Below are 23,253 nucleotides of genomic sequence, written 5' to 3'. Positions count from 1 at the left end.
ATTATCATTATTATTTTTAAAGACAAGAACAATATACTCGGTGAGAGGAATAAATCTTTTCTCACCTCAGTCAAGGATGAGATACATCCAAAAGCTGAGGAGGAGCCACAAATCCATCTAACTCTATCCTCCCTCCACCTAACACCGCACATTCCCTGTCAGGCGAGGCCTAGTGCGCGTGCGCACGGAGAGCGAGCCAGCTCTCTGAGCTGCAGCTGCTGCCCTTAGCGGGGGTGCGCGCGCACGCGCCAGGGAGAGGGCAGGGTAGGGGGTGTGTGCGCGCGCGCGCAACCGCTGGAGAAAGAGAGAGCCGAGCGCGCTCCCCTCCCGGCCTAGCGCTGGTGGTGGCGGTAGAGGGAACGAGCGAGCGAGCGAGCGCGCGCGGGGTCGCTCGGCCGGCCGCCTATTTAACTACCCCCACCCCCACCCCGCTTTCTTCCCAAGGCTGGTTCTCCCTCCGTTTTATTTTCGTGTGTGTGTCGTTTTCACGGCCATCGTCGAGACAAGCCCGCCCGCCTCTTTTCCTCCTCCTTTTAACCCCCTTTTTTAATTCCTTCCATCCCCCCCCCGGTGCTCGCTTCGCCAGCTCATAGCGCCCTCACACGGTCCTCTCGCGGCCCGTCCGGGGGTGGGAGCCAGGCCGCGGCTCGCCGCCCAGCCCAGCGCCCACAGGTGAGGAGGCAAAGAGCGAGGGGGGATGTGGTGGCGCCGCCGCCGCCTCATGCCGGGCCCGAGCAGGCCTCGCCGCGGCCTAACGGGAGTATGAGGAGAAGTGGCGGCGGCGGCGGGCCTGAGTGCGAGGGGGTGGGGGAAGTCCGGAGGAGGGGAGGCCCGCGGCTCGCCTCTTCGGAAGGAGGGTGGGTGGGCTGAGTGGCTTGGTCGGTCGGTCTCCCAGGCCCCGCCGCGCGCAGGCCCCGCTCCGCCTCCCTCCCCTTCTTCCCTTTGTGGTGGGAGAGGGGGCTGGCTGGGCGGGCGGCCCGGCCGGCGTTGCCGACTTGGCCTCGGGTGTCCTTTTGTGCTGAGCTCGGAGGGGAGGCAGGCCTCGGCGGCGGCGGCGGCACCAAAAACAACAGCGTGGCTTCGGCGGCGGCCTCCTCGCAGCCCTCAGCCTCGTCTTCCACGGTCACCGCTTAGGTGGCGGGGAGGAGGAAGTGCGAAGTGGGGGGGGGGGAGCGGCCCGTGCGGCGCGGTTTCCTCGGGAGTAAAGCCCCGCAGCTTTCAAGAAGCGGCGCTTACTCTTGAGGAAGCCTGGCAGCCACGGTGTAGTCGTCTTGCTACTTAGGGAGTAAGCCCCGCTGCCTTCAGATGTAGCGCTTGCTCCCAAGGAAGGCCGGCAGCCACAGTCTGTTGCTGCTGCTGTTCACGTTGCTAATAAGGACTAATAACTAAGTAGGACTGACGCCAAAAGGTCGTGCAAAGCCACGTGCAAAGCTTTCAGGTTCTCCTGAACTCTTCCTCAGTCAAGTTATTAAAAGGAAACAAGTGGTAGTACTGTACTGGGTAAGAAAGGGGGAAATGTGAGCCCAGTGATGTTTGCTGCCCAAAACTTGTGTGCAATTTGTAACTGTCTTTAAGGTGGAATGCACGTGGTGCCTAGATAGATGTAATGATATTAGCCACATTTGCCACCCTAGAAGATGGCAGCATGCGGGGGGGGGGGGGGCTTCTTGGGACAAAAGAAGCAAAGATGATGGTTCCCCGTTTTTGGGTGTTTGGAAATACACATTTCACTTACTGGGTTCTGTCTGTAGCCCTTATTAGAGCACACTGATTCTTTGGTGTGTGGGGAGAAAACAAGAAAGGGAAACAGGTTAATTGTGGATTGGAACCTTAAATGATGAGTGTGACCCTGGAGGGTTAAGCTACATTTTCTCTCTTACCTTTCTCTCTAGTTTTCAAAACTTATTGGGAGCTGATCACTTCTCTCCACCACACCCCCCCCCCCCAATTCCCTGATAGATGTTTGACATCCCTTATATGGACAATTCCTGACATCAAATAAAATTGGAAGGGATGCTGATCCCCTCTCTAACAAAAATGCAAGATCTACTGTGCAAGTGTTTACTTAAAACTGCCATTATATCCTGTATGCCTTACTCTCCAGTAAGTGTGATTAGGATGCAGCCCAATACAGTATCGTAATTCGCTGTGTTCAAAGTAACTCCCATTTTTTTCAGTAGGACTTAGTCCCAGTTAAGCATGCATAGGATTGTAGCCCTAGTTGTAATTGCTGCTGAACTTTCTAATCTCCATACCTCTCCTTACCAATTTATTACACCAGAGATCTTAAAAGGTAGGGACATTCCTCATCTTGTATCTACATCTCAGTTGATCTGTTTATTGCACACTTATTTTCACTGTTTAAATTCCTAGTTTGTGATATGTTTCTGCTTGTTTGTCTCCGCCCTTTTTTTGTTCTACAATGCATCACCATGTATTGTTATATGTACGTAATGATATGTTATTACTTCACCTGTGTAGAGTGAAGGCATTACATAAAATATGGAAAGGGCTGTTTATGTTTAGTGTGCATTTTTTACTGCAGAAGTGGTTCCTGTTCTTGTGTAGTGTGGGGAAGTGCAAGACTGGTTTTTAACTGTAGAAACTTGATAAATTAGGGGCAATGTGGCCTTAGAGAAACTGTGTGCAAGTGATAAAGTTAGGACTATGGAAACACATAACACATCTTGCCACTTTCAATTTCATGTTGTTGTTTTTAAATCTTTAATACATGCATCATGAAAATTGCCTGTGTAGGCTTCTTAGCTGTTGGCAACCTAAGGCCCATGGGCTGATAGCGGGCCACGGGGCTCGTCTGTCCGGCCCATGGTGCCACCTGCTCTTACTGGTGCAGTGCAGGGGACCGACTTCTGGGTTGATGGCGCCTGTGCACACATACTATTTCCGGCGCACATCTGGGTCAGAGGAGCTCTGGCCTATCCGACAGACAAAAGTGTGGACCGGCCCATCGTTTGGTAAGCTTGCCGACCCCTGCTGTATACAGAGAAATCTGGTATTTTCCAGAAGAAAATAATAAAATCATTATTTGCTTTAATCATATATGACAGAAATGTACAATTGTGTTATAATCCACTCTTTAAAAATGCAAGGTTCTATGCTGTTTGTGGGTTTGCTTGTTTTTTACATGTTTGAGCCATGACCTAGTTCTTCATGTTCTCCCTATAGATGCTGTATGCTTATTTTTAAGAAGCTACTTTGAAATCACTGCTTTTTCGAGTACGGAATAGTTGATTTGGTATTGTGTTATCAACCTTGCATGATCACTTGGTTCATGAAGTTAAATAACAGTTGGAAATGCACAAAGCATTGGACCACCTGTGTATAAGCAGACTTCTGTGAAATAGCTAAATAATATTAAACGTTCATGTAGCGTAATTCACCTGTTCAAAACACTTGACACATTACATGTATTTGATAATCCTTAATATAGCATTGCAGGATAGTCCCAATATTATTATCCCCATGCTGCATATGGGTCTGAAGTTAAGAGATGGTGGTTTGCCTAGGGTCACTTTTTAATCCCATGGCAGAGGTAAGATTTGAACCTGGGTCTCTGACTCTTAGTTACTGCACTAAACTAGTTCTCTATAATTATAGCATTGATTTGTGAGGGTCATTGTGATCAAAGGGTTGATGATTTCATAAATTTAGTATAAAAGAAAGGTTCTAGAGAAAGATAGATAATATTGGATGATCACTAAGCAAATATGGACTGTGTGCATACATTACAACAATTTAAATTGCTTCTTTTTTTGTGTCTGAATTTCCCCCCATCTCTTAATTGGGTTTAAAGAAGACTGACATATTGTTCCTTTCCTGTGTTGAAATAATCATTATCTAAGAAAATACAAATTTGTCATCATGTGTGAAATGGTGCTGTGAGTAAAAATATTAAATGTGCCAGAAACAAAAAAAGTCTTCCAAATGCCATACTGCAGTTACCTGTGGCAGTATTGGCACATTTGCTATAAAATATTTTCATTGATTACAAAATAGTTTAGAAGCTTATGGCAAGATAACTGTAGTCCTGTCCTCTCAGTTTTTCTTGTACTTAAATTATAGAGAAACTGAACTTTTGGTAGTCCAATAAATTAGTTGTTTGTACTAATCGAGAACTGAACTAGCCTAGCATAAGGTGGTTATGATAGTGTAACTTAAAAAAAAACTGTATTTAATGTGGGTCTTATTACAGGGTTAGTTACAAAACTTTCTTTAACTGGCATCAAAGTGACAAAGAGCCTTCACTCAAATCAACACTTTCATGTAGTTCAGAGCAATATGCAGAGATGCTATGATTACTGCTATATTAGGTGAGAGAAGTAAATATGTGGTATATGTTTCCCATACCCCCTAGTGATGATAAACTGTGGCAGCACTTACTTGGGATCACTGGAGATTTCTGGTGTTTTCGGTAATAATTTGATTTATTCACAGAGACTGCAAACAGAGAATAGGTGAGTGCAGATGGCATAAACGCTTCCAACAAGCAGAAAATGCACTATCCCATTAGTCCCCAGTGAGAAGCACCCCTGCACCCCAATATACTTTAAAAAGTGCTGTCAGATAGGTTGTAAATAGCTTATTTAAGTGTTTATACATTTATAAAACACTGATTTAGCAACACTATTTATTTATTTATTTATTTATTTGCAAAAGGGCACCTAGAAACTCCATTGTGGTGACCATAACCTACGGTTAAGGCGCCATTTGACTTTTAGCTTACCGGTACATATCTGAGTTTCTAACACTGCTGGGAGGGAAAGGGTATGCTTTGCCACCACAGGAAAGACACTGGTGAAGCAGCACCCAATAGGATTGAACCCTGCTCATCTGATAATAGGTAGATGTGGTTTGAGGCAAGTGGCCTTGCTGGCCAAATTGCATCCCTGACACAGACAAAGATTTGGCCCATGGGCCAGAGGTTCCCTATTTCTAAAGTAGCTCTTTTTCAATTCAAGGCTTATAGTTGAATTAAGGAGTTTATAGTTTAATATCTTTTGATTCATTATGCCTCACTAGCGCTGCTTTTTCTTGGGGAGATTATGTCATGAAGTTACATATTTTCTCCTAATTGTGTTTTTTCTGTTTGTTTGGTGTATGTCGCATTTGCTGCTCATGTAGCTTAAAATGAGAAAAGCCTGAAATCATAATGGAGCAATCAAACTATGATAGATGGACAAGGGACCATGCAAGCAGTGGTGGGGATTAAAAAATTCCCAGTCCCTCTGGCAAATTTTTCATGAGCAGCATTTGGTTTCATGGCATTACTTGCACAGGGGTAAAGAAAAAATGCTTCTGATTTTTAAGTACCTGAGGAACCAGGCACTTGGAATACAGAGATTTTAGTCCTGACTTAAGTTCATTTCTGATGTTAACCATCATACCTAAGGACAGATAGTTTCAATAATAGATTCATGTAATAGACAGTGATTGCAGAAGTTCAAATACACAAGCCATATTGGGATAGTTGTGTGACTGAATTTGAGCATGATTTTCAGTGCTGAAAATGTCATTGAAAATATTTGCTACCCCATGTTAAAATGTATGCACAACTTTAAAAGCAAGTAATCTGGTGCTCTTGGTGGGGTCTAATATGAGAATGTGTATTGCCTGCTGATTTATTCCACAGTTCTAATCAAATTTAACTGGAAGTAAGTTGCACACAGTAATGGAACTTGTTTTGAAAGAAGTGCAGTTGGGATGAAAACTTTGGTTGAAGTGAGCAACTATAAAATAGCACTCTAAGCACAAAAACAAAACCCAACAACCCCACCTCCAAATTATTTAAGAGCCCTGGGAATTGTAGCTTGTAGTCATTGTACAGTAGTGAAATGGATAAAGTATCTGACCAGGAGCTGGAAGAGCAGGGTTCAAATCCCCACTCAGCCATGAGGCTCACTGACTTTAGGACACTCATTGCCTCTCAGCCTAATGTACCTCACAGGGTTGTTGTGGGGTTTGTATGAAGAGGGGGACAACAACATAATCACTTTGAGCTCCTTGGAGAAGAAAAGGTGGCCTTTGAATGCAGTTTTAAAAACAGGCAAAGCTGCCTGAGGGTTATTTTCAGACCATTGTAGGTAGCACTGTTTTTCATGATTTCTTGCTGCTGTAAAAATTAAGTTACAGTTGTTGAATCTGTGAATCCTGTGCATTTAACTGAACGTAATATGTCTTAACACCAGAAACCACTTGGGCTCACGTGTCTCTTGAAATCTATGCAGTTGTTTTATTTTTATTTTTAGTAGCTAGTCATTTTAATGATATGTACTGCTTTTAATGGTTTTTAAATTGCTTTTATTTTACTATGCACAGTACTGATACCTTATGACAGGGTGGTATAGAAATTCTTAAATAAATAAATTTCTTGGAGAATGCTTTTCTGCTTGCTCTTATGGTTTTGACTTTGATACATAGATGGCATAACTCAGTGTTTCTTGTTGACCTTAAGAGGTTCTGGTTCATGCTGGGTCCAAGCTGTTTAGGACTTCAGAAGTCTTAACTAGCTCTTTGAATTGGGTCCCTGTGCTCTCTATTATGTTAAGTCAGTTTGTTTATCATTCTAGCTGTGATGCAAGGCGAAGTAAATACTTCTTGCATCATGTAAGCCACTAGATTAGACTAATAGCATTAATGTAAACACTCTTGGCCCAAGTACTGAGAACTTCATGTTGCCTTTCAAGCAATTTTCACAGAAAATGTATTTATTTTAGGAAAGGAGCATTCCAGAAAATACATGCAACATTTAAATGGGTTCCCTTATTCATAAATCTAGTTTAATCTTTTTTTGTCCACTTAGAATACCCATGCACTTGTATAACAATATGGGGCCCTGATTGCATCTTAAGTTTTGAAGTGAGCCAGAATAGACTTTTAAGATTCATTTTGGGATTTCTGCATCATACCTTTAAATGAAGAACTGAAATAAGTATTTTACATTTTTAATTAAGGTGCCTTTGAGAATTTTTAATAACCCAACCACAGTCTTCAGTGGAGAAGTTGAGAGACTTCAGATCAACATGATTGGTGTCAAATCTGGATCATGCTTGATATTGGAAAGATATGTTATATCCAGTCATGGCTTTTTCTATAGGTGTCATCTGTGTCATATTCCAAACTTCTTCAAAGGTGCAGTAGTTTTTCTAGGTGTGGGTGGGCTTAAATGGGTAGGACGTAATGGTGAAAATTGAGTGCTCCACTTTAAAGATGTTTCCCAGGGCTAGGGTTGCAATATTTTGAAGAGCAAAAAAGAGGACATATTTGCCGACTTCTACTTTTAACTATGGATCACTATAATGAAAAAGAGGGCGTGTTTTGGAAAAAGAGGACATATGGCCACCATTAGATACTATCCAAGATGTATGCAAATAAGGTGCGTGCCACCGATAGGCAAGGGAAGAGTCCCCACTTACCTCCCCAGTCCTGACTTATACCGTATCTAGGCCCAAGGTTCTGCCTGCATCCTGCCTGCATCTGTACAGCTACATGTACCTTTGGCTCAATAGGCTAGTGGTAAAGGTAAAGGGACCCCTGACCATTAGGTCCATTCGTGTCCGACTCTGGGGTTGCGGCGCTCATCTCGCTCTATAGGCCAAGGGAACCGGCGTTTGTCCGCAGACAGCTTCTGGGTCATGTGGCCAGCATGACAAAGCGGCTTTCTGGTGAACCAGAGCAGCGCATGGAAACGCCGTTTACCTTCCCGCCGGAGTGGTCCCTATTTATCTACTTGCAATTTGACGTGCTTTCGAACTGCTAGGTGGGCAGGAGCTGGGACCGAACAATGGGAGCTCACCCCGTTGCAGGGATTCGAACCGCCGACCTGATCGGCAAGCCCTAGACTCTGTGGTTTAACCCACAGTGCTCTGGGATCCAAATAGGCATTGCAGTGTACACTAGAAAATGTCTGTCTTGTACTCTAAACATGACTTATAGCAAGCTTTCCAAAAAGGTTAGACACTTCTGTGCTATAAATTGCTAGCAGTCTGTTGAAGTTTGAAGATTCTTTGCAATGGCTGTAGTCCTGCAAGCACTGCTCTAGCCATCATGCAGGTATAACTCTCACTAAGAGCATCAGGCTTATTTTGTATAGGCAGGGCTTGAAAATGTTGCCTTTGGCCAAGCCTATGCAGGCAGAGCATTGCTGCATCCAGAGAAAATGCAGCAACACTACTGTGACATATGGTAAGTCACAGAAGGAACAGCATGTCCTGCCATGGCACTGTTGGATCATTTCCCCTCGGGTGGGATAATGGTCTCTACATTGCTCTGTTTTCCCACCCTGTCTTGTCTCCTCCACCCAGAGCCTGTCCTCACATGCAGGGGAAGTACCTAACTCACCAAGGGTTTGAAACCCATCTGCTAAGAATTGCCCTATGTATTTGAATATTATGATATAACTTTCCTTTTTGATCTTAATGTATGTACTGAAAGCTGGAACTTGATGTGAAGTTTCCTGACTGATAGGAGTTCAAGAAAACCCATAATTATCTCTCCTGAGGCTTTTGTGTTTGTGTAATACAAAAATAATTAAACTACAGTGGTTTATTAACACATTTCACTACTGGGTTAGTGTTTTGAAAGGAAAATTGGTAGGATATATAGTCTTCAATAAGACATGCATTAAAATTTAAGAGTTGCAACAATCCATACCCATAGTCAGATCTGTCTTGGTCTATTATTATACAGACTTCTGGATAGTAGGCGGATTAAAAAGAAATCATTACTATTTCGGCAAATATTTCTTACTTATTTTCTCCATTTCACTTACAATGTGTTGATAAATAAATCAAATACATTTGGACTAGGTTTAAAATATTGGCTTAACTTCTATTTAACTTCTATTTAAGAGTGGAGGAAAACACTTAAGATTGTTTTTCTCTAGAGGTAGCCCACGGGGGCAGCCCCCCATCAAGAAAAACAATAGAAATAATTAATCGTCCAATCATGTTAGTTCTGCCCCTCCCAACAAAGTCCTGCCCCCCCCCCCCAATATCCTGGCTGTGCCCATGGTGGTATTTTCATTTTGTTAAATAAATTTTTTTTAAGCCTGCACATGAATAATTGTAACAAAATAGAAAATTCTTTCCAGTAGCACCTTAGAGACCAACTGAGTTTGTTCTTGGTATGAGCTTTCGTGTGCATGCACACTTCTTCAGACTATGGCAGACTATGACTATGGCAGACCAGCACGGCTACCCACCTGTAACATGAATAATTGTGAGAGAGTGTCCAGGGGGTTATTAGTGAGTGGATACTTGCATTTCCTAGTTCCATCTTTTTGAACTTCCTCGGTTATGTTTTGATACAGAGTTAAGGTAGTTAAATGTAGTTGTTTTTATTTTATTTTATTTTATTTATTTAACAAAATGTATCTACCACTTGAATATCATGCAATCTCTAAGAATGATCATATCTGTAATACCAGGTGTAGCTAGTTAAAGGCACTTCTAGCCCTTGAGGCAACCCAGACTTCCAGTGACAAAGCTGGATTAAGAAGCCCTCCAGACCGCATACCTGCTCCATCAGGGGGGGTGTGATCCTGCATAGAACAAGCAGTTGAGAAATTTCTTGGACACAGGAACCATGTTTCCAATTTGTCAAGATTAAAGCCCAGCTTATTGTCCCTCATACTTGGTTCATTTTTTAAATACCTAAGAGGTGAAAAAATATACAAAGACAATGTTAAATTATCCTAAAAGAACAAGATAATCAAAACTAATATAGAAACTTTATGACTATAACTATTGAGTTCTTTGATTACCGGTAAATTGAATTATTTATATACAGTAATTATACATTATTGTGTCTGCAATCCCAATGCCACTTATCTGGGAGTAAGCTGCATTAAATTCAGAAGGACTTACATTTTTTATTATTAGTAGTAGTAGTAAAATTTGTATGCTGCCCTTCATCCATAGATCTCAAGGCAGTTCACAACATAAAAATATGAGATAAAAAACACAAAATAAAAAAGAACAAAAACAACCTTGTCTTGTGTGGGGAAAGCCTGCAGGAGGCTTTTGCTCACATTTGCTTGAACAAAAGCAGCCTGTAAGGCCTTGTGGCGGCAGCAAAAGTAGTGGCAGCCTGCAAGGCCATGTCGCAGCAGGAGGCAGATGGCAGCAGCTGCCTGCAAGGTCATGTTGTGGCGGCAGAAGTGGTGCCAGCCTGGCACTAGTGGCACAATAATCAACAGCCTGTGAGGCCTTGCCCAGCAGGAAGAGGAGGTGGCCTATGAGGCCATGTTGCTGTGGTGGCAGGGTGAAAAGTGGCAGCAGAAGAAGCAGCCTGTGAGACCTTGCGGTTATAACGGGAGGTGCCGGCGGTGGTCTGGCAGTGACAGAATCAACACTGTCATGGCAATGCAGTAGTAGCGGTGGCAGCTTATGAGGCCTCGCGTCGGAGGCACAAAAGTGGCGGTTTGCCAAGCTCGGTGGTGAGAAACGGCAGTGGCCTTAAAGGCCTCACCGAGGCAGGCCTCTTCTGCCGCCACCTCCCGCCTCTGCGACACGGCCTCACAGGCTGCTTCTGCTGCCACATCCCATCACCACCGTGAGGCCTTGCAGGCCAACGCCAACTTCTGCTGCCACAACATGGCCTCACAAGCCGCCTCCATTTCTACTGCTGCCTCCCACCGCTGTGAGGCCTTGCAAGCCTCTGATTATTGTATCACTGATGCCAGGCTGCCACTGCTTCTGCCACCACCTCCCGTTGCCACGGCAAGGCCTTACAGGCCACCACAATTTCTGTTGCCACCTCCCACTGCTATGATCTGGCCTCACAGGCTGCTGGCACTGGCTCCCTGAGGCTCTGCAGGCCACCTCTGCAACAAGTAGTAGCAGTTGCCAGGACGTTACCCTGTTCACCTTTGCATAGTTCCATCCTTATTTCAACATCACTATATATTTGTATATCACAATTTTTAGCTAGTGATATATCACAGTTTTGAAAACCAGATATCCTCTAGTCCTAATCATTAGAAGCAGAGGAGAAAAACATCTTTGCCCACTTTCTCTAGACCAGGCATGTCCAACTCCAAAGAGACTATGATCCGCTCCCAGTATAAAAAAACTGGGAGTAATTTACCCATTGTCATTGGAGGGAGGAGGAGCGTGCGTGGGGTGGGTGGATTGCCCAGTTGTTGAGCTTTTTTTAAGGAGGGAAGTGCCCAGAGTCGTTGAGCTTTTTGGGGCGAGTTTTTTAGCCTTTCCCCTGTAAATTGTTGTATACAGTAAGGATCCCGTGATCTACCAGGATCAGCTGGGGATCTACTGGTTGGACATCACTGCTCTACACCATGCATCATTTTATACATGTCTAACATAAACCCCACTTATTTCTGAAGCTCAATATCTCAGAACATAAAATTTCCTTGTAAATGAGTTGCTCCAGTCCCCTGATCATTTCAGTTACCATTTTTCACACACACAAGTCCTTATAAAAGCTTTTTACCTGACCCCATTGTCTTGCCCAGCTTCTCAAAATAGGTGATCAGAACAGGAAACGGGAGCACAATTTTGGAGCTAGGCAGACACAGTGAGCAGTATGGAGGCCTGAAGGAGGAAATGGCACTTAAAGCTTTATTGCCTTAAAAGGAGAGGGAGTGTGACTATCATGATCATTAACTGGTTGCTGGGAGCCCTCAGCCCCCTTTTAAACTATGTAAAGAGCTCTCTAGCAATTTGTAACAAGGCCTGAAGTGGCCTGATAGCCAAAAATGTGCTTCTAGCCCCTCAAATCCTCACCATGCTGCACTTGAGCTTGCAAGACAATTAACACATTCGTTAGCTGTTTGCCAATTTTCTTATTACTTAATTAGTCGACCACAAACATTCTTTAAAGTGTTTAACTAGGCAGGAGTATAGGCATAAAGATGAACCTGTTGAACTTGGAGTAGTTTCTTCCATGTGTCATTGCTGTGCAGCATTGTGGTTAGTACTATCCCTGGCATTTTGTGCATAGTAATTGTCCTCTGCAGGCAGTATCCTCCCTTTCCTTGGTACAGAATTTGGGTTAAGGCCAGACACTGGAATTTTGTCAGCAGAAGTTCCTCAGTTTAGTTTAGGCTCATTCCCTATTGGTATCTTTAAAATCTCTGGAGTTTTCTGCTCATGCTATCCCAGTTAAAAAAAAATACTCTGGGTGTATATAAAGACCTTTTATGGGAAGGTCCATAGTTCAGTGGTAGAGCACATGCTTTGCATGCAAAATGCCTAGGGTTCAGTTTCTGGCATCTTAGTAGGGCTGGGAAAGATTCCTGCATCAAACTGGAGAGTTCTGCCAAGCAGTGTGTAGACAATATTGAGTTAGGTAGACTAATAGTATGATTTGATAGAAGTCAAGATTCCTTTGTTTCAAAACATCAGCCATGCAAATTACCAACATTCTTAAGAGTTAAAGGGGAAGATCCAAATCAGACAGTAAACTGTTTTACTAGATGGTTCAAGTCCATTGTTTTGACTCTGCCTACCAGCCTGTCAAGTTTGACTTACTCACTCGAATTTTGCTCCATATTAATCCTGCTGTGCAGGAAGGACAGTACAGTAATTGAACTCTGTCAGCTGCTTTTGGAGACAGCTTAATCGCTGGAGAGGGAGGGGCTGGGGGTGGATGGGCCGGCGCTCCTTTGCCTCCCGCCTCGAGAGCGTCTTCCGGGCGAGCAGTGACCAGGGTCGTCCGTTCGTAGCGAAGGAAGGGCCAACCCTTCTTTTCCCGGCGCGACCTTTGCTGCGCTAAGCAGTCTCCCTTGGCGGATGCTTGCGTTAGCTGGCTGCAAACGGAGTCCGGCTGATCATGTGAGGCCGATCTGCCCGCCCAGCCTCCTTCCCTCCCTGGCCCCCAGCAGCATACCGCCTCCTCGTTCTCCCTGGCGTTAGGAGGAGCTGGCGGAGAGTGAGCTCAGGCTTTCTTCGGCGACCAATAGCTTTGCCACACGAGGCTTCGGACTGAACTCGGGAGTTGCTTTTGGATGTGACCGTGCGCCTCCCTCTTGGGTTTGGGCGCAGTTTCCAGTTCAGATTCGCGGGGGCTCCGGACTCGGAGATTGCGCAAGAAAAGGAGTTGGGTGGGGGTCGAAATTCGAGTCTCCATCTTAGGAGGCTTCCTAATCAAAGTGGATCTAATTGGTGAGACTTTCTGCAGCTTCTTCACACTAGCACGTCTTTCACTTTGGATTACTTCGGAAACTTTCATTAAAGGAACGCCCTTCCTTCCCTTGCTTGCCTCGCATGGATTTGTGCCCCCTTCTGGGTATTGTTTTCGCGCCGGCTGTCTCTAAGCTTTGGCGTTTCCAGGAGGGGCCTCTGTTGTGGATTGTTTTTGTTTCTATGGAGAAACGCAATGAGCTGTTCTACTCCTCATGACGGGGAAATCCGCCTTCAGTTTTTTATACGCATGGAAAGGAGTCCTTGATACATGCCTGCCAGGAAATAAAACCAGCAAAAGAAAAGGTAGCATTTCTTACACTGGCATTGTTAGGCGCTGGACCTCAGTGAGATTTGTGAAAGCCAGCAGTTGCTTGGGATATCGCAAATGGTCAATTCTCCTTGTTTGGCATGGTATCAGAAACATCTTTAGTTTTTCACTTGATGAGTACACTAGCTGATCCTGTAATCTTTAAAGAGCTATCAGAAATAGGTTTGTTGCCCATGTTTTCTTTTTCTTTACATTCACTACACGTTTGGAATGTAGCTCCCCTTCCCCCTCAAAATCCAACTACTACTGGGGAAAAACATACTGTATGAATGCTCATCATATAATCCATGCAGGTGTTTGCCCTCTTTTTATTACCAAGGCACCTGTTAAGGAAATCAGATTTGGAGGCTGGATTTGAATGCATTTTCCTTCTTGAACCCCTACCAAGTTTTGACCCAACATTCAAATGCTTCTGTTTACTCAGCATGATCAAAATATTTTTGGGGAAACAAGGTATGGAATTTTAGTTTGTTTGCCTGCACCTGAACTTTCTATAGATTTTTTTCCTTTCAGCTGGAGCAGACATTGTAGAAATACTTTGCACAGCAGAATTTGGGGGTGTACTAGTGAGAAGGATAACATAGTTGGGCTCCTCGTGATAATCTGATTCTGACATGGATTGTTGTATTGCGGGTATCAAGACACAATATGAAACTTTGGTGCAATCAAAGTGCCACTTAAAATTTATGGATGTTAGAAATTGGTGCAGAACTGGGCGGGATCTGGCAGGCTCCATGATGGTGGGACAGGATCCAGCACTTACCCACTCGTGTGTGTGGTGTGCAAAACAGGCTATCCTGGATTTCCTTTGTTGCGTAGAGATTCACTTTCTACCCCCAGCACCCCAGGCTGTTGCATATATGTCCACTTCATATTTATCTGTGTTGCTCCTGAAGATTTGTGTAAAGGTTTATGTGGGTAAAAAAGACATTGGTTGTAACTTCAGCTGTAATTACCGGTAGTTGGTGTGAACACTGCTGACTTTAATTTTTATTCTGTGGAATTAATGTAGCAGAACAATTAACATGGCTTTAAAAAATAGACATAATGAGAGTCAACTTGAATGTCTTTTTTCTTTTGCACTACCGTATTTGCCCTGTGTTAATAAAGGAGATGGTGACACAGTAAAATAGGTTTTATTTACTTCCTTGAATCACAATATAGTGTCCAAGCCTGCAGCCAGAACTTTGTCAAGAGTCAGGGCTATATTTTGTTCCAAGCTGGTGCTGATGGCATGCAGAAGATGAAAATAGCTATCACTACTACTTTTTCTTTTCTTTTTTAAAACAGCAGCCTTGTGCATTGTAGAGTAGCAGAGGTGAATAAAACTCAGATGGCTATCAAAAAGTACAACTACCTCCAACATCTGGTTGTGTTCCCTTGGTGACTTCAGGATTAACTATTTCACTGCAGAAGCATCTGCACACACAGTTCTGTTTATGTTGTTCTTTCCCTCCCTCCTCTCCTCCATTTTCTTCTGGTTGCTCACTACTTCATGCTGCAAAAATGTTGTGTTTACTATGCAAGCCCTTGTAATGCATAAGGAGGCATATGTACTTAGAAAATACATGACTGTTGGTCAGTAGCTTCAACACTTTAATTCTGGTCTCACAGGGATGCTTACAACTAATTCAGATTTAACACCAAATTATCTGTAGTAAAGTGTGGACACTGTGATGGGCTAACTCTGGCTGTCAAACAGTGATAAGGTATTTTTGTGAGCACAGCTATAGTTTAAAAATGGGTCATTAAGGGGTGTGTGTTTTTTTAATCAAGCTTTTAGATCTTAACAAGTGACAACTTAGACATAGGTACAGTATACCCAGTAGAAATTGAGAAAGGTGCATGAAGGTCTAATACTTTATGATATAACTGTTAGTTCTTTGGTTCTTAGAGAACAAAGGAAACAGACTCTATTGATTGAATTGCAGTACATTTGGTACTACTCAAAGAGATAATTTGAATCTTTCAAGGTTCTAATTTTTTAGTGACAAAATGCGTAATATTTGAGTTTTGTTTGGGTTTTACAGATCTCTTAGGAAACATATAACAAGTCAAAACAAATTCTCATATTAACTAAATTGGAGGTAAAGTTTGCACAGTACACTTGGTAAAACCAGCAGATCTTGCCTAGTAGTGAGAGCATTATGGTGTTGACTTCAGTGTTCACAGAACAAGGCCGCTTCTCTTCTAGCAAAACCCTGCCAAAAAGGAGAAATGAGACATTATGAGTAACTGTAAGCAAAAACTCGTAAACCTTTTGTACTAATATATTCAGTATAAACTACAGGTGTTTTTGGTGTTCTGTTGTGAGGGACTACCCAGATGCAACATTCTGAACTGGCATAGGGTAAATTTTGATTATTTTTTGAGGTTGTGGGTTTTAAAAATATTTAAAAATGGGTTGTCCGTATTAATATTATAGGCTCTGACTTACTGATTGATTTGATATATCAAATAATCTCAACTAAAATATACCTTTTGTCCTAAATCCCAGGATAAGTTGCAACTATGAATACATAAAACAATCAACCATGAAAGAAAGAAACAACTGTACATAAAATAGTATATATATATTATGATTATACTTGTCACTTTTTGCAATGCAACTTGCAGTACAAGAACAAACATTAAAACCAACAAGAAGAATAAGACTAAAACAAGAAGCTAAAATGCTCATTCATAAAAATTTATAAAAAGGACATATCCAATCTACCCCACTAAAAGGATGAGCACAAAAGTAGGCTAAAAACAACCACCACCTTCCAAATTAAGAGTCAAAAGCCTGGGCAAATAAAAACAATGTGATAGTTCCAGGCATAACCCCTGGGGAGAACATTTTACAAGTGGAGAGTCTCCACTGAAAAGGCCCATTCTTTTATCTTCACTCTGCATCTTCCTTAGAGGGACACAGTGAAAGGTGATTGAATGCAGGGTCCAGGTTAGTTCATGTGGAGAGAGGTGGTCATTGAGGTATTGGGGTACTGCACTGCCTAAGGCATGGGTAGGTAAACTAAGGCCGGGGGGGGGGCAGATCCAGCCCAATCACCTTCTAAATCCGGCCCGCGGACGGTCCGGGAATCAGTGTGTTTTTACATGACTAGAATGTGTCCTTTTATTTAAAATGCATCCCTGGGTTATTTGTGGGGCATAGGAATTTGTTCAATTCCGCCCCCCCCCCAAAAAATATAGTCCAGCCCCCCACAAGGTCTGAGGGACAGTCAACCAGCCCCCTGCTGAAAAAGTTTGCTGACCCTTGGCCTAAGGCTTTATAGGTCAAAACCAGAGTTAAACTTGGCCACCAGTGCAGTTGTGCCAAAATTGATGTCATTTGCTCAAACTGTCCTGCAATTTGGCAGCTGAATTTTGCAATAGCTGTGGTTTCCAAACCATTTTCAAGGGAACCCAGCCACACAACACATTGCACTAATCCAGGGTTCAGCAAACTTTTTCCGCAGGGGCTGGTCCACTGTCCCTCAGACCTTGTTGGGGGCCGGACTATGGTTTTTTTTTGGGGGGGGGGGGGCTAAATTTTCTCCTCACCAACTCTCCCCTCCCTTCTCTACAGCACTGGACGAGCCCCGGTGGCTGCTTACCTATGCCTTAGGAGCAGCAGGGGCTGGCGGGGGTGGGGGGCAAGCGGCGCGAAAGGGCTGTCTCTGGAGAGGGGCTGCTTAAAATGGCGCTCAGCCAACTGCGGCTCAACAAAGCCCAGCCCCCTTCCTCCTCTAGGCAGGGTGGGGAGAAGCAAGGAGGGAGGAGGCGCCGCTGCGGTGTATGTGTGTGTGTGGGGGGGCGGGAATGGTGCAGCCCAAACAATCAAAATTCCCACACTGATCCATGCGGCGATTCCCAGACCATCCGTGGGCCGGATCCAGAAGGCTATTGGGCCGGATCTGGCCCCCCGGCCTTAGTTTGGCGACCCATGCACTAATCTAACCTAGAAGTTACCAAAGTGTATACAAAACAAAATAGGAAACAAAATAGAAATTTCTTTCCAGTAGCACCTTAGAGACCAACCGAGTTTGTTCTTGGTATGAGCTTTCGTGTGCATGCACACTTCTTCAGATACAAAACAAGTTACTCTATCTGGCCAGAGAGGGGTGTAGATAGTTCACACCACTGAGGGCACTTGTGCCTCAAGCTACATTACTGTAGCCAGAAATACCCATGAGCTACATGCCTCCTTCACTGAGAGTGTATCCCTACCCAGATCAGGCCAAGCCCCGCCCATGCAATCTGGGAACAGTCTGTCAGTATTAGCAGGTTCTGGGTTCTTGTTGGATATTGTAATTTTACTCATATTAAAATGTTGTGAGAGTTGGTCCATAGGAAAACTAGTTGATTTTTCCGGTCTTCCAGAAATGAGTTCCATAGATAACTGAAGGTTCTGATTGGACCTGCAAGATAGTTGGGACAACCTGGTATTTGTCAGTGGATATATTTATTGCATTGCAGATTAATTTGGTAAAAAGTGAGGCAATGTGCTTCTGTCTAATGGTCATTCAGAGTTGAATGTGACTTGTTCAGTGGTGTATTGAAATGTGTGAGCCTGTTCTGGTGCCCAGCTTCTAAGCATATGCGTAATGGTAATTACCTTGCAAGGCTTACAAGATGGGAAGATGGGGATACTGAAATGAACATTTGACTCTTCCCACATTGGATTATCTACATGTGTGGGCTGAAAGGTGATTTAAAGGTTTGTAATGGTTTGGTCATAAATTGTAATCTCTTGGTTACACCAGTGTACAAATAAATTATTCTGAAGGAAATTGTATTTTGCTTTTAGATGCGTACACCTGGCACAGGGGGCAGCATATGGAAAGAGACATTCCTTACTGTCTGAGATAGAAGAAATGTCTGTTCCAATATGATGTTTTTGTAAGCAAAAATAATTAGCTCAGTGTGCCTATATGCATGTGTACACAGAAGTAAGGCCCACTGTGTTAGTGGGAATTACTCCCTACAAAGTGTGTTTAGATTCTTCAAATAATCTGCCTATCAGTTAATTGGTGGCATATTTTTATTCAAAATATTTTAATTGCTTGATCCATACCATTAATTGATTTAAATAATTGCAGTTCTATGTTCACTAAAAATGCATCATAAGCTTCTCAGTTCCCAGTGAACCTTTTAGCAGGCTATTAAGGTTAGCTATAGTCTCTAAGGTATGTACAGTAATAGCATTGCAACCACACACACAAAAAATGTAGCCAGATGGTTAGAGACTTTGTGAAAATATTTTGACTAATGTGAAAAACCAATTGTAAGCTATTACCATGCTTGAAGTATGAATAGTACAAAACGTTTCTATGTTAGTCTGCTTATTTTTTAAAAAAGATGTTGCTATCCTATCTTTAAAACAACATTATATGCAAAGTATGTGTCAATACATACAGCAGTAATTTTGTCATTCTTTTTCTTTGTAACATTACTGCTTGTCTTTAAGTGAGGTAGAGATTTCTGTGCTGCAAATGGCTAAGCAAAATTGCTAATTGCTGCCCAGAGTATATTGAGTAAGAACTCTGAATGTATCAAGGATAAGGTTTCCTGAATAGCACAAAACTTGACTAGAGAAGCTGTTATGTTTTTAAGAAGTCACTAATTAGTCTGATTTTTGAGATGGTGGAAAGAATCACCTCATCTCAGATCATTAGCAGTTGCCCACTGTTGCATGCCTCAGGGATTTTTCTTTGTGGGCTAATTATATGCAGTAAAACAAATCAGCTTACTGATCACTTACAGTGGACTCTTGGGTCGTGAATGTGATCCGTGTGGGAGGCACGTTCGCAACCCACAGTGCCGCATCTGTGCATGCACAGGTCGCGATTCAGCGCTTCTGCGTATCCGCAAAGCGCCGAAACCCAGAAAGTAACCCGTTCCAGTACTTCCGGGTTCGGCGCGGTCCGCAACCCAAAAACACGCAACCTGAAGCGTCTGTAACCCCAAGGTATGACTGTACAGGTTTTGCTGGCTGTTGTTACGACAGAAGGATTGTGACTGCAGCCCTGTGTTTTTATACATTGTTCAGGGTGTGGCTACAATCACAGGTTTGATGTGTCCTACATGCAGAGAAGCTCTCTTGGCATTTGAGTTTCAGGAGCATTTTAACTCTGAGATACTACTTATTCAAACAGACTGTGTTACTCCATACAAAATCAGCACCTGAATGTCTGTGCTACTTATTAACGCCATATGACTAGTTGCTATATAAGACTTTTTAATACCCTGTTTAAACTTCATTGGTACTTTGGCTGTAGTCCAGACACAGTTAAACACACTTAACTTTCACTGCTTCCACTGAGACCTAGACGCAGACATGAGCATGAACTTGATGGTGGCTTTTATGTTGTAATGCAGATCACATCAGGTTCTGTTTTCAGACATTGTGAAATGTGGTAGGTAATACTTAGCATTTATTGGGTCCCCCGGTGAAATTAATTTCAGGAGAGACAAAAGAAAACACTTATTCACACAACAATTTAATGTATGGCATTCCCAGCCACAAGATGTGGCGTTGACCATGGCTTAGATGGCTTTTAAAAAACTAGATTAAAACTCATTTACCCTAAACCACCTTATTAGGTGCTCTAATTAAGCAGTATTCCTTTACAACTATCTCATCCATTTCTTTAGTTACAAACTATTAATAAATAATTGTGGTTAAAATACATATTCCAATATATTATATATTGATTGCTATTCAAGTTACATGCGTTGGTCTTATTGATTGATTGAATTTATATACTGCCCTATACCCGAAGGTCTTAGCAAAACTTCCCCAACATCCATCCTCTTAGATGGCTTTGAAAAAGGATTGGACAATTTAATGGAGAATTGGTCTAGCTAAGTGGAGCTTCTATGATCAGAGGCAGTATCACTGTAAATACCAAGTTTCTGGGGAAGTTGGCATATAGGTTGGGTTGCTGTCTTCATGCTGTGCTTGTTACCCTTGTGGAAGCTGTGAGAAATAAATGCTGGACTAGATGGACCAACAAGCCCTGTTGGATTAGACCAAGTTTTCCTAAACTTGGATCTCCAGCAGTTGTTGGACTACAACTTCCATCATCCCTAGCTAGCAGGACCAGTGGTCAGGGATGATGGCCTGTAGTCTAAAAACCGCTGGAGACCCAAGCTTGGGAAACCCTGGATTAGACCATTTTTACATTTAGTAAATGTTTCAGATTCTTCCCCCTCCCCCCCCAAAAAGGTAGGCTTGAGTGTTTTCTTTTGAAAGGAGGAGCTTAACAAATGTGCTCATTTTGTTTTGCTTTCTTACAGAAATGAGTCGTCAAACTGCTACAGCGCTTCCCACAGGTACCTCCAAGTGCACACCATCACAGAGGGTGCCTGCATTGACTGGCACCACCGCTTCCAACAATGACTTGGCTAGTCTCTTTGAGTGTCCTGTCTGTTTTGACTATGTACTGCCACCTATTCTGCAGTGCCAAAGTGGCCATCTTGTTTGTAGCAACTGTCGTCCCAAGCTCACATGCTGTCCGACGTGCCGAGGCCCACTGGGTTCAATTCGTAACTTGGCTATGGAAAAGGTTGCCAACTCTGTACTGTTTCCTTGTAAATATGCCTCCTCTGGCTGCGAAATCACTTTGCCCCACACTGAAAAAGCAGACCATGAAGAGCTTTGTGAATTCAGGCCTTATTCGTGCCCATGTCCTGGTGCTTCTTGTAAGTGGCAAGGCTCTCTAGATGCTGTCATGCCTCATCTCATGCACCAGCATAAGTCAATAACGACGCTACAGGGAGAAGATATAGTTTTCCTTGCTACAGACATTAATCTTCCTGGTGCCGTTGACTGGGTTATGATGCAGTCTTGTTTTGGCTTTCACTTCATGCTTGTATTGGAGAAACAGGAGAAATATGATGGTCACCAGCAGTTCTTTGCAATTGTACAGCTGATAGGAACACGGAAACAAGCTGAAAATTTTGCTTATCGACTTGAGCTAAATGGTCATAGGCGACGATTGACTTGGGAAGCAACTCCTCGATCAATTCACGAAGGGATTGCAACTGCCATCATGAACAGTGACTGTCTAGTCTTTGACACCAGCATTGCACAGCTTTTTGCAGAGAACGGCAATTTAGGCATTAATGTGACGATTTCGATGTGTTGAAACCGTGATCTGACGTTTTCAGGCCAGTGTCTAAAAACAACCCACAGCATTCAGTTTCATAGAACAAAGGTAAACATCTTTGACTGCCAGATGTGAACAATTTGGTAGGGAGAGGTTAGCATATATGAAGGTAAATTAATAGGAAGGCTGTTAAAGTACAGGAAACAGTTGCATGTAATAACACTAATATATTTAAAATAAGTCAGCAGTAAACCACTGAATGAATATATATATATATGCGTGTATGTGTGTATATATATATATATATATATTCTACCCAAAATGGGCATCTTTTTGTATTAAGAACTGATTCAATGAAATGTGTTGTAAAATAATTCTAAACTTGTTTGTAGATTGATTGTACGTTTGGAACAGATACTGTTTTGTGTTTAATTTGTATTCTTTTCCTTTGACTGACAAGCCATGCAAGGCGGTCCAGTCTCTGGCCGCTACTTCCCCCTATTCTTCCTCCCCTCCCACTGCGTAAGTCACTACATAGTATTGCTGCTGTTCTTGTGTAAATTTTCTGTGTATTTGCTAATTTTTATTAACTTCTAGTTTTTCATTAAATAAATGATTTTTTCTTTTATGTAATTCAGGTTTTTCCTTTTTCCTTTCTTGACCCTTTGAGATTAATTACAGGTGTCCATTTTCTGATACTTATAATTACTTATGGTAAAGTGTATACTTCTGTATGTTTGGTATCATTTTTAGGGGGGTGCAATCCTGCCACTGGTTATATAGTACAGATAAGTCCTGTGGACCTATATGGAACTTAAACCTGAGTAACTCTGCAAAGGATTGAAGTCTTTAGTCTCTTTCCAGTAGTTCATTCAATGATACTGTTGTTCATTCAGCTATTTTTGTGAACATAACAGTGTCTAAAAAGGGGCAACATTGAACTGATTCCTAAAACGGCTTCTTTTAAATTGTAGATGCTATTGTATTTTGAGTTCAAGCATAACTGCAGATTTGTTTGAGAATGTTCTAATTTAAAAAAGTGGAAGGTCAGGCACATTTTCAAATGACTTTAGAGACCTTTAGACATTTTGAAGTCATTCTTGTATTTATTGGTTGTGCAGTACAAGAAGGCATTGTCTATACAGTATTTGTAACTATAAATTACAGACCATTTGTTTAAATGAGGCAGTTGAAATAAGCTGTTTTTGGTCTTTTTTAAATTCTGTCATTAAAAGAATTCCTGGCAAACTGAAAACTCTTTTAAGTGATTTTTTTTTTTGCCTTAACGGGATAGAAGCTCACTTGAATGCAACATTGCTCAGAATTCCTTGTTTCTTTGTCCAAGGATATGCTGCCTGTTCTTGCACAAGAGGAACACTGATAGTGTTCCTAGCTCCTAGAGGAGTTCCCAGTGGTAGTGGTGGTGGTGGTAGTAACAGCCATTCTTTGACCTGACCCTTTCCCTGGAACATTAATGGTTGGGATTTCTGGGATTCAACATGCAGGGCTTAGTGCTGCATCTACTTTCCAGAAATGTCAACCAATGTGATATTTCTTTTGTGTTTACTTTTGTTTTGCCAATGGGATCCATGCCAGGGCTCTTTTAATTTTTGTGCGGATTACACAATGAACACTGTGCATGTCTTAAATTTTATCCTGAGGGAAG

At 42.7% G+C, this 23,253-nt stretch overlaps 1 protein-coding gene across 5 annotated transcripts; it reads left to right on the top strand.

Annotated features, from left to right (window-relative positions):
- Positions 1 to 546: 546 nt before the first annotated feature.
- SIAH1 (siah E3 ubiquitin protein ligase 1) lies at positions 547 to 22,842 on the top strand. Of its 5 annotated transcripts, none has more exons than XM_033156739.1 (2): positions 547 to 672; positions 20,776 to 22,842. In XM_033156739.1, exon 2 carries the CDS (start codon positions 20,778 to 20,780, stop codon positions 21,624 to 21,626), a length of 849 nt encoding a protein of 282 aa, XP_033012630.1. In that variant the 5' UTR covers positions 547 to 672; positions 20,776 to 20,777; the 3' UTR covers positions 21,627 to 22,842. The 5 variants fall into 5 exon arrangements, with proteins under 5 accessions (XP_033012630.1, XP_033012632.1, XP_033012628.1 ...); XM_033156741.1 differs by lacking the exon at positions 547 to 672 and adding an exon at positions 2,082 to 2,103; XM_033156737.1 differs by lacking the exon at positions 547 to 672 and adding an exon at positions 13,224 to 13,469.
- The last annotated feature ends 411 nt before the right edge of the window (positions 22,843 to 23,253 follow it).

This window comes from Lacerta agilis, chromosome 8 (genome assembly GCF_009819535.1).
Source record: "Lacerta agilis isolate rLacAgi1 chromosome 8, rLacAgi1.pri, whole genome shotgun sequence".
Taxonomy (NCBI): domain Eukaryota; kingdom Metazoa; phylum Chordata; class Lepidosauria; order Squamata; family Lacertidae; genus Lacerta; species Lacerta agilis.
The sequence above is the reverse complement of the archived record's forward strand: the minus strand, read 5'-3'. Positions and strand labels throughout refer to the sequence as shown.